Source organism: Belonocnema kinseyi, chromosome 8 (genome assembly GCF_010883055.1).
Source record: "Belonocnema kinseyi isolate 2016_QV_RU_SX_M_011 chromosome 8, B_treatae_v1, whole genome shotgun sequence".
NCBI lineage: Eukaryota > Metazoa > Arthropoda > Insecta > Hymenoptera > Cynipidae > Belonocnema > Belonocnema kinseyi.
In genome coordinates, this window is record NC_046664.1 from 31060957 (window position 1) to 31073394 (window position 12438).

The 12438-nt window shown below is 30.1% G+C and overlaps 1 protein-coding gene across 1 annotated transcript in view; it reads left to right on the top strand.

Moving 5' to 3' along the window:
• LOC117177693 overlaps positions 1-12438 on the top strand; it is a 159285-nt gene that overhangs the window by 97439 nt on the left and 49408 nt on the right. Inside the window, exons 3-4 of the mRNA XM_033368550.1 lie at positions 11345-11569; positions 11892-12385. Coding sequence (XP_033224441.1) covers positions 11345-11569; positions 11892-12385 — 719 coding nt within the window. The remainder of the gene's footprint in view (positions 1-11344; positions 11570-11891; positions 12386-12438) is intronic.

The following is a 12438-nucleotide window of genomic DNA, read 5'->3' on the forward strand; positions in this document are numbered from 1 at the left end:
CCCCTGGCCTACTTCCGTATCCCGTATTCCATCCCTTCTCCCGTAAACCCACTTCTCCCCTACCCCATTCCTCTACGTCCAATGCCCCTACCTTGATTCCCCTCCTTCTCTTCCCTCATTTGCCTTCCATACCCTACTTCTCTTATTCCCGTATTCTACTTTCCATATACACCTTCCTTTCCTTGACCTTCTACACCTATCCTCCCTCTATCCTTCCTCATTCTTTTCCACTCCACTACCAGGATTGCTACATAATCCTTAAAATCCTTGAAAACTTGGAAAAGTCCTGGAATCTTGAATTCCACCATTTTTAAGTTCGTAGGTATATCCCTAACTTCGGAGGCACTGACTTTCTCAATTGGGTTTTCTAGCGCACTGTGTTCCATATCGTAGTTGTGGCGCCCTATAGCTTCACCTCCCAATAATTCCTCATTTCTCATGTTGCATAACTCTGTACTTTTACTTTCTTTCATGTTAATCAACACCCATTTATAAGAAAGTTTCTTGCTTCCTGCTATGTCGTTTTGCATTTTCTTCTGCTTTTCTGTTTTAATTTTATCGTTACTTTCCTTGACTGATAGCTTTACTTTCCTCTTTTTGTGTCTGTAATCATTTTTAAACCTATTTCTTTTATCATCGCAAAAGCTGGCGATGTTTAACCTTCTTTTTGCGCTTCTTTCTTTTTTTTGCGGCTGCTTGGATTTCATAATTACACTACGCTTCACCAGACATTCTTCCTGCAACCGCAGTACCACACACTTCATGCGCACTCTCAACAATGATAGTCCAGTCATTTGCTTGGAAAAATGGTGCAACTCCGGTAATTTCGGGGGCAGTCTTTTTCTTTTCTTAAATACTTCATTTGGGGGTGCCTAATAAGGGTTCAGGTTCTGTAAACAGGATTTCGTCCCGGAACACGGAAATTTTTGGGTGAAAAGGTGCAAAATATCACATTCCATTTGATTGGTGCTTTCCTGTGCATTTAAGAGGCAGAAGTATTTTACAAAAATTAAAGTAGATACAATTTTGCGTAAAACTAAAAAAAAACATTGTTCTATCACCAATAGTCTAGGAGTTACGGCCTCTCAAGCACCCCGAGTTTTTAAAAAAATTTTGCCAAAATTCACATCTTTTTTGGGTTTCTCTGTAGCTTGGATCCTGATGGCCGGGTGTAAAAATGGTCAACAGATGAATTAAAGTAGACGTAAATACCTGTAATTTCAAAAACAAAAAAACATTGTCCTAACTGCAATAGATCGCGACTAAGCACTTGCCAAAGGTTTCGACCTGAATTTTTCAGTTTTTTGTCATTATTGACCTTCCAAATATACCTATTTTTTGGTATTTTTTCAATGAAAACCCGAAAGTCATGTTTTTTGGAAATCCCTCGTTTCATGGATGTCACACGAGAAAGTTATAAGAAGATAAATGAAAAAGGGCTTGATTCTGCGTAGGTTAAAAAAATATTTCCTACTCCATAAAAATACCACCCATAAAATGTGCATTTTTCGGCATTTTTAAATGACATTTCTATTAAGGACGCTTATTATAGATTAAAATAAATATTTTGTCATTTTTAATCAATAAATAAACAATTGTTTAAATAAATAACTTTCCATCACCCATCCAGTGTGCAATCTTTTAATTTTTTCACTGAAGTTTCTATTGGGGAGGCTTATTATATATTAAAAATGAATATTATAATCTATAATAAGCGTCCTTGATAGAAATTTCATTAAAAAATGCCGAAAAATGCATATTTGATGGGTGAAGAAGATTTATTTATTTAAATAATCACATATATATCAGGTAAAAGTGGTTGATTATTATTAATATGATAATTAAATAAATTATTGATCATTATTGCTTGACTAAAAAACTTACAACTTCCGCGGTGCGATTTAGTCACCGAATTGATTAAGGATAAACTTTGCAACACTCGTGACCTGTTAGGAGCAGGAATATATATTTTTCTTAACTGACGCAGAATGAAGTCCTCTTTTATTTATCTTCTTAGAACTTTCTCGTGTGTCATCCATGAAACGAGGGATTTCCAAAAAACATGACTCGGGTTTTCGGCGAAAGAAGAACAAAAAATAGGTATATTTGGAAGGTCAATTTGGAAGGCGTGACCTATTGGGGTTAGAAGCATTTTCTTTTTTTTTATGTTACGCATAATTAAGTTCTCGTGTATTCATTCTCTAGAATCTTTCTTCTGTGACTACCCCCAAACGAGCATTATAAAAAAACTGAACTCTGTGCATTTAACTGTAAATTCATGTCGAAATGGGTGACCTTTGGCAGGTGCTAACTCGGGATCTATTGTAGTTAGGACAATTTTTTTTCTTTTTTGGAAGATTCATAATTTTAATTGAAAATTCATCTCTTTTTAAAAGTGTAACGACTTTCTTGAGATTAAATTTTTTAGTTAAAAATTTAACTTTTCCAGTAGAAAATTGAACTATTTTTCTGAAAATCCGATTTTTTTTGGTTAAAAATTAAACTATAAAAAAAAATTTTAATTTGTAGAAAATTCTTTTTTTTTAGAAAATTTATATCATTGGTTGAAAATTGAAATTTTTGGTAGGTATAAATATCAACAATTCCAGTTGAAGATTCATAATTTTATTTGAAAATTCTTCAGTCTGGTTGAACGTTAATTTTATCAACTGAAACTTTTACCGTTCCATTTTGGGTGGGAAATTGACTTTTTCCAGTTTAAAATTTAACAATTTGGATGTAAATTTGTCTTTTTAAATTGAAATATCATTTATTTCAATCTTTTTTGATTGAATATCGTTTTTCTTAAATTAAAATTTAATTATTTAAGTTTTGGTTGAAAATCGATCTTTTTTAGCAAAAGAAATTTGTTGTTGTTGAAAGTTCTACTATTTCAGTCGAAGATTCATTGTTTTAGTTGAAAACTAATTTTTTTGTTTAAAATGTAACTATTCCATTTGAGGTTTCATCATTTTAGTTTAAAGTTCTTCAGTTAAGATGAAAATTTTTTTTTTTACTAAAAATGTAAGTATTTAATTTTCTGTTGAAAATTGTTTTTTTTTTTCTATTTTTTTATTCTATTGGTTTGAAATTTGTCTCCTTGGTTTAAAAATTCAACAATTTCGTTAAAATTCGTGTAATTTGTTGAAAAATTGTATTTTTGGTAGAAAATTATTCTTTTTGTTGTTTCATTTGAAAATAAATTTAATTTTTAATTTTTTGCTATGTGGTGTTAAAGGATATTCAGAATAAACTTCAGGACTTAAAATAAATTTTTGCGTTTTGCGACAATTATAAATATGTTCCTTTTAGTTGACCAGGAAAATTGAATAACTTGTCAGGGAAAAACCGGCAAACGACCGGGAATTTGAAATCGTCCATCCAATCGCCACCCTAGTATTGCATTCAGACCCTCTTTATAATTAGACTATTTCGTCTGCATTAGATGTAAATGTGGATCATTTTATGCCTAAACGAAATATTTGCAATAAGTAAGCCCTTTCCTAAGCATAAGCTAACTATAATCTTTTCCCGTTATCATTTGTTTTTGAGTCGCCAAAATTACCTAGCACCCTTTCTGTACCCTGGCGTTAGATGCCGACCCATCCGTTCATATAGTAAAATAATTCTTTCACCATGATTGCTAGTAATTATTGTATCATATAAAGTGTCCCAGAAGGCGTCTTTTACTTCGCTCGGATTACCATCAACTGGGGCGTAGCACATTATGATAAATAGTTTTCTGATTCCTACTTTCATTCTTGCCTACAACAATCTGGGAGATACACATCTATTATCTCTGACATGCTGACTTGCTCTCTAATTCACAATCAGATTGACTCCTTGGCTACTATGTGATTCACTATCTACTCCTGTCCATAATTCAAGTTTGCCTTCCAACACCCCATTTCTTATGTTTCTAGTGTCACATCCCTTTTTCTTTGTTCCAGGAACACATAAAATATCTGCATCCTTAAGCGCACAGTTTCTCATCATTCTTTTTCCTTACGATCATTCACCCCTCTAACTTTCCAAACACCTGGTCCCCATTCATCGCCTGAAACTTGATCTTTACGTAGTGCATGTCTTCCGTCAATCAAAGTTTCAGTCCATTCCGAGGCTATTTTATTGTTTGTATTATTCATTGTTTAAAGTATACGCCCAAATACCGCTTATATGCGAGAAATTTATTTTGCGTATCGAAATCATTTCAAAATTGAGTAGTTAGTCGTCATTGGGCGAAGAGCCTAGTTATAACGTCAATCCCAATAAACTTCAGTTAATGGAGGGGGAGTTTGGGGATCCCCTCTCCTCTCCCCTTTCCCATATAATATCTCCTCCCTCTTGGATTATACATGTTTGAACACGAAGAGAAATTTTAGGAGATTAGTTCACGGCGCTACTCCTTGATTTTATTACACTTGGACGCAAGAACTAAGATCTCGGAACCCTTGCTTTTAAAGCATAGATCTCGAAGTTTAGGCATTAGGCCACGCTCCTTTATTTTCAGGTCACGAATTCTATGCTCTTAGATCACAGAGTCCGAGACTTAAAATCACGTAAAAATTGTAGCTCTAAAATCAGGAGCTTCCGTGAATTGTTCTCTTGTAATGTCTCTCCGTGTAACGTTAAAACTTTTTTTCTCAAATCGCAATATCTTCTGCCAGTTAGGCAACATCTTAGAAAGACAATTTCTAATTGCAACAAAAAAGAATTCTCTTGCAAATAAGAAACAGTAATATTTTTCTTTGAGTCACCACTTGTACCCTCATGTATTTTAGGATTCATAGAATATATTTAAATATTCTTAAATATTCTTAAAAAAATATCCAACCATTTTCTTTGGCATCTAAAAGTCTCTGAAAATTGTGGAATTTTCTTCATTTCTTTATGATATTTTGGAAAATCTGTAAGATGTTTTGGAATTTGATAATCTTAATATTCTTTCATTTTTTACATTTTTTACCAATTCTGGAGTGTTGCAAAAAACTAAACATCTGAAAAAAAACAAATTTAAGATTTAAGGCTTTTCTGCAGAAAGCAACTTGGCATTTCCCGAATCGAACTTTTAAGATTTTTTTTCCAAGTAAAGAAAGTGCAGAATTTTTGCAGAAGACACAGAATGTTATTTAAATACTTATTAATATTTAAGATTAAAAGAGTAGTGAAACGTGAAATTCTAATTTTTCTGTGACAGTGTTTCATTTCTAAATCATAAATATACCAACTACCCAATTTCAACAAAAAATAAAAATCCAATAATACAAAAAAGGGGATCCTCCCCATTTCTTTATAATAAAACTTTATCCATTGTCGTCTGCTTTTATGCCTCAAAATCTGCCTTCTTTTCAGCATGAGCCAGATAGAAGTGAAAATTAAAAACTAATAAATAGCCTTATATAAAAGTAATGAACGATGCACTCTTCTATTACCACTGCATTGTCCTACATTTCATAAGCGTCTTATCCTTGACCTACATCGCATCTCTACATGTCCTACATTTGGTAAATTTAATTCGAGAGTCCTAGACTTCTCTATTGATCAATAAAACTAGAAATTAAATTTCAATGAAAATTACAACAAGTGTACTACTTGATTGCATAAGTAACAGAGTAACCGAGTAGGGGTAACCTCCCCACAGTGGATAATTCATATATAAAAATACTAGTGCATGTAAAATAATTAACTTAAGCTAATTAAGTTTGTTTACTATATACGTGTTAACAAATTGAAATTAAAATTAATTATTTTGCTTTTATTTGTGCTCTCAATTAATGATTATCCTTTTGTAGGTTGCATTGGAAACAAGAATAACTTGTTTTCTCAGAAAAAGTGGAAATTACTCAGACTACTGATAGCCACTATCCCATACATTTTATTACAATTTTCTTAAAAATGTGCTACTTTTTAATATTTTATTTTAAATGACTACAGCTTTTACTTAAGTTGGACATAATCTAGGTCTTTATCGAAATATTTTAATTAAGTAATTTCCCATAAAAATGCATTTCTCAATTACATTTTTTAGTCACCTTTTAAAATAAAAATGTCACTTTTTAAAATAAAAAGGTTACTTTAAAGTCAGTTTCTTTAATAAATTAAAACAGAGATCTAAAGGATTTCTGACTTTTATTGCATTTTTTGAATTTCTTACAATTTTTGTAATTCAGATTTTATCGGATTCTTATTCATTAATTTTATTCACTCCCATTTATATGAATTCAGTAGGATAAAAAAATATTTCTATTAATTTGAATTATTTTTATCTTATCTTGATTTCGTATGAATTTCGTCGAATTCCGTTGAGTTCCTTTAAATTATTCTAAATTTACTTCAATTTTACTTAAGTCGATGGTTTTTTTATTCACTCTGAAGTGAATGTTTTAAATTCACTTGGATTTTTTAAATTATTTTCAATGTTTATGAATTCCATCGAATTCTTCTCATTTTTTCTATATTTTACTAAATTACTGAAAATTACTAAATCACTAAATCCGTGAATTTTTCTAAATTCACTCTAATTTTACTGAAATTAGTTCATTTCTTGAATTTTTGTTAGTTTTTTCAAATCATTTGAATTTACTTTTAATTCACTTTTCATTCTTATTAATTTATCCTGAAGTAGGGGTTTTAACTCTCGCTTAATTATTTTAATTTCTTCTAAATTCATTAAATTCTACTCAAATAATTTTTTTTTTTTATATCCATCCAGAAGTCTTTCAAACTTGCATTTTCTTTGAAAATTGTTTGAAATTCCACTAAATTCACTCGAATCTCATTTAAATCATTGATTAAAATTTTTTTTTTAATTAATCATATATTTATAAGAATTCACGGAATTCTTGTAAATTGTATCAAATTCTTTCGAATTCGAAATAATTAAAAAGACTATCAGTCACATTAGTAATGCACATTATTCACTTTTAAATAAAATTAATATAATTATTATTACCCTACTAAATTCAAGTTGGAAAGCTTTAAATTCTTAAAATATCCGTTAAAAATTATTGTAATATCAACGAAATAATTAAATTTTTAACAAAATAATTTAATTTTCAACTAAAAAATAAATTTCTAACCAAAAAAATTAATTTTCCATTAAAAAAGTAAAATTTTCGAATAAATAATATTATTTTTGAACCAAAAATCGAATACCTTGTCAAATTTGTCATTAAAACAATTAATATTCAACCAAAAAAGACCATATTTTCATCCAAATAGTAAAGTATTCACCAAACCAAACTCTTACAAAAGAGTTGAATTTTCAACACAGAAACATTCTTCGGACCATAAATAAAAAAATGCAACCAAATTTTTGAATTTTCAACAAAAAGGTAGTTTTTAACAAAAAGTATAATAGTAGATTTTTCGACCAAAAAGAATTAGCTCAATAACAAGTATTTGGATTTTCTTGTTGGCCACTATTAATTCAGTTCACATTTAAATGGAAAATAGGGGAAAATGTGAAAAAAGGCGAATAGGGGTAAGGGCTATGAAGCCTAAAGTAAAAACAATTTTGATAGTTTTAGGAATGTTACGGGATTTCCAAAGGGATTTAATAACTTTAAGGGATCTTAAACATTATTTCCAATTCATTTGAATTCTTTTGAATTGTTTTTTAGTCATTCGTCAGTTCTTTGTTTAGAAATTAGTAGGATTTCACAGATTTGAAGAGATTTTCAAATTTGCTTATAATTCATTTGGAATTCGCCCTGAATTCGTATTAATTTATTCGGAATTCCTTGGAATTCTTTGGAATTCACTCAATTCCACTTCATTCAAAAGATTAGAAAAAAGTTGTTCAATTAATCTTGAATTCTTTAAAACTCACCTTAAATTCATATGCAGTTCTTCAAAGTCATTGAATTCTCTTAAATTTTTCTACACCCATTTCAAGCTTACACAATTCAATTAGTTTTTTCATATTTCCTAATTGTTTTCAACTTTCTTGATTGCTTTTTTAATTCAGCTTGATTTTTGTTATGAATTTCATCGAATTCTTATGATTTCCCTTCAATTGCTCTAAATTCACTCAAATTTGACTGAAATCAATGGATTTTTTTTATTTCAAAATTATTTTTAATTCATTTGAATTACATTTTGGTTATAAATTAGTAGGGTTTTAAAGATTTGAAGATATTAGAAATGATTGTTTTTTTAATCTTTTGAAGTTCGTTGCATTTTTTAAGCTCATTTCCACATTTACTGAATTCAATTGAGTTTTTTCATATTTTTAAATTGTTTTCAATTAATTTAAATTCTTTTTTATCCCATAGGGACTGTGAGGCCTGTAAAGTGTAAATGGTTAAACGTAGAAATTATTCGAATTTTTTAGGGACCTTACTTAAATTACGTAACGGATAATAGGCCCTCTCTAAACCTCCCCTTTCTCTCTGTAACAAACCTTAACCAATTATTTACCCACCCCCCTTCCTTCTCTCTTACTGTACTTAATTTTTAGTTTCCACAAATGTTTTGCTAGTTTTTTCTAGTTATTGTAAGTAGAATTTGGCGGGGTCTCCGAGAACTTCGTTCTCAAAATTCCTTGATTTTTACTAGACTAATTTTTCATTTTCCTTGATCATTAATATTTAAAAAACCAGCTTTTTAATTTTGTAATACTTTAAACATTAAATCTTTTATAAAAAAAACAGTATTTCAGATACAAATTTAAAAACTTTTAACTGATTAATTTATTTTAATGAAAAAAATGCCTTTTCTACTATAAAAGATGACTTTTAAACAAAATACTTGACTTTTCAGCAAAATAATTAAATTTTTAAAATAATAGTTGAATTTTCAACCCAAAAACATAAATCTACAACAAAAAAGTGTCATAGTTCATATTTCAATCAAAAGATATGACATTTGTACAAAAAAATAAAAAATAAATAAAGATTTTTTCTCAAGAAAGAGATAAAAGTTTATCTAAATTATAAAACCATTAAGCCAAAAGATGAATTTTTTCTATAAAAATTGAATTTTCAAACAAAAAATATGGCTTTTCAGGAAAAAATTACTTTGACACAAAACTGATGAATTTTTACACAACAAAAATGAGATTTCAAACCAAGAAAAATTTTTTTTACCACTAAAGGAGAATTTTCAACTAAAAAAGATTAATCTTAAAAAAAACGCAAAAGTTAAATATTTATTTTAAAAAATAAATTAAAAAAAGGCTTTTCCACCAAGCAGTTACATTCTCAAACAGACGCAAGCCTTCAATCGAAAAATAAAGTTTCAACAATATAGTTTAACTTTTACCCAATAATTTGGATTTTTAATTAAAACAGACTATTTTTCAGCAAAATAGTTAAACTTTCAACCAAAGAGATGAATTTTCAACTAAAAATATAAGCCTTAAAAAAATGATTTAACAAAGTGATTGAACCAAATCTTCCAAGCAAAATAGTTGAATACCCAAGCAATGAAGAATAATTTTTCACCAAAAAATGAAAAAAATTTAATTTTCTATTAAAAAAGATGAATTTTTTCAAACGAAAAGGATGGATTATTAACAAAATAATTGAATTTTCTGCCAAATTGTTGCATTTGTATCCAAGAAACATGAAATTTGTACTAAAACAGCGGAATTTGTAATAAAAAACGACAACATTTTGTTTTAGTTCAACTTTCATTTAGAAAATATTTTAGTTTATCTTTCAACACCAACATATAGATTTTAAGCAAAAAGTAAATTTTTTACGAAATAGTTTAATTTTAAACAAAACAGCAGAATTAAAAAAAAAGTATGACTTCAACAAAATTGTGGAATTTTCAACCAAACAGTTACATTTTTATCCAAGAAAGGTGTAATTTCTGCTAGAGGAGGCGATATTTAAGTTCCAAAAGACAAACTTTCAAAAAAGAGTTGAATTTTCAACCAAAAAGTTGCATTCAATAAAGGTTCAATTTCTTCTAACACAGATGAATTAAAAAAAAATAGTTAAATTTTCATACAAAGAAAATTTCAGTTCACTTTCCAAAACCAAAATGAGAATCGTAAACAATAAGTTAATTTTTTTACTAAATAGTCGAATTTTTAACCAAAAAGTATGACTTTTAACAAAATTGTTAAATTTTGAACCAAGCAGTTGTATTTTTGCCAAGAAAAATTAAAATTCTACTAAAAAATGTGAATTTTTAAATCAAAAAGACAATTTCAAAAGAAGAGTTGAATTTTCATCCAAGAAGATTTCAATTGAGTTTTTAACCAAAAAATAAAAATATTGAACAAAAAGTAAGTTTTCTATGAAATAGTTGAATTTAAAAGAAAAAAAACAGAGTTGCATTTTTATCCTTTTCATGCAAAAAAGGTTTCAGTTGACTTATCAGCAACAAAATATGAATTTTAAACAAAAGTTTAATGTTCTACGAAAAGAGTTGAATTTTTATCCCAAGCAAGCGTATTTTTAATAAACCAGTTGAATTTTCAAACTAAAAAAATGTCTTGAAGAAAATTGTCAATTTTCTTAGAAATAATAACAATTCTAACTAAAAAAATAATCTTCAGGAGAAAGTTTTTTCGAATTTGGAAAAATTACGTGCATTAATCAAGGGCCCCCTCTACCTTTACATAACAAATAGTAACAAAATGTCTCCCCCCCCCCTTGAGCTATTACGTTATTTAAAGTGGGGCGACCCAAGTAACGGCTTCAAAAAATCGATTTTTTTTGCTTTAATGGAAGCTTGTCATCCCAAAAACATGCTGTAAAAGTTTCAGAGTCGCAGGTGCATTCTTCAACCCCTAAAAGACCGCACGCCTCCCGCTAGCCTGCCGATGATGCCTTTTTTTAACATGTAAATCTTTAAACTTTAAAATAAATTTTTTTAAACGGACGCCATTTTGTTAAAAATGATTATTTTAAAACTTTTTTTGGCTCACACAGAAGCTATGAGTATAAAATTCAAGAAAAGCATTCAAGCAATTTGACATCTCCCGGCTGAACATGTTCAACATCTACCCTTATAATTAAAAATTGTATGCATATTTATAGCTGGAAAAAATTTATTTCTTAGCTGAAAAGTGCCTCAATAAACCATAAAAGTTTTTAAAAGATTCATTATATTCTTCATCCGAAAAAAATCTCAAAATATACCCTTATTTTTGAGGTGTTACGTGGGTCGCCCCCCTTAAGTAGGGTCCCTTAAACTATTCTCATATATTTCTTTTAGGTTTATGTTGATTTTCCCACAACTCACAATTAGTGTAGATTTCATTTTTACAGATGGTGAATGACAAATACATCCTTCCTTTAGAGAAATGCATATTAAACATATGCTTCATTATACCTACACCCATAATACCCAAACAGAAATTTTACTGTGATTTTTCAAACAACAGGTACAAACTTTGTGGTTCGTTGCCCAACCGCCTGGATGATAAAGAGGGTCTCGAAATCGAATCTGCAGAGAACAATAATGTGATTCACAGTGCGGTGGGTGGAAACCTCCCCAGGACGTTACCACATCAAAAGAGGCTGCACATCTCCGACAGCGAGCCACCATTTGGTACTTTCGACCTCGTTAAACGTCCGTCCCAAGATTCCCTAGAAGGCGATCCTTGGAGGTTGGTATACCTTTATAAATAAAATTCAAGCCCACGAATTTCTCGTCCTTCAAGGATCTAAAAATATATATTTAAAAGAGCATTACAGCCTTTCGCAGCCTTTCGAGACTAAAAAGGGATAATTGATTTCACTGCATCATTTGAGTCTTACAGCCGCTTATAGGAAGCCGGTTTTCGCAAATTAGAACCAGTCTGGAAAATTACAACTCATTTATTTCCAGCCATATATGCAAAGCAATCTACATTTCTTGGTGAAGAATCTCATTTTAATCTGAAGGTCAAGAAGATTTGATTCTAAATTACTATATTCTTTGCGTTTCAGATACAGACTGAGTGATGAATTCGAACCTGGAAAATGTCAATTGCATTCGATTCTGGCAGCCAAAAATTCCAAGGGTTCGGATACAGTCGACGGTAGTCAACCACATCCGAAAACGAGGTTCTCCTTCACCAAATCGAAAGCTAAGAGTTTGAATCGACACGAAACTGATACGTACAAGGGAAGCAGTTCTTTTAAGGAAGTAAGAAGGGACTCTTCTTACTTCAAAAAATGCCTCGAGGAGGGGGCTAGCTCGCAACGAAGTAGATTTTCGAGCAAAAATTCCGTCGATGAACAACCAGTCAATATGGTCCATAAAAAGAGTTGCGAACTAGTTAAACATCGTCTTCATTCTACTTTATCTCTTGATCTCACACAAAGCAATCTTTCCGGAAATGAACCTCAAGATCAAGGATATGCCTCTGAACGTTCTCCAGAGGATGAGCATCCACCTTCCCTTCCTGGGCAGGATGATCTATTTCCACACGTTACTCCTGGTAATTATTATTTTAATAAGGCATCATCCGTAAATTACGTTACCAATTTTAGG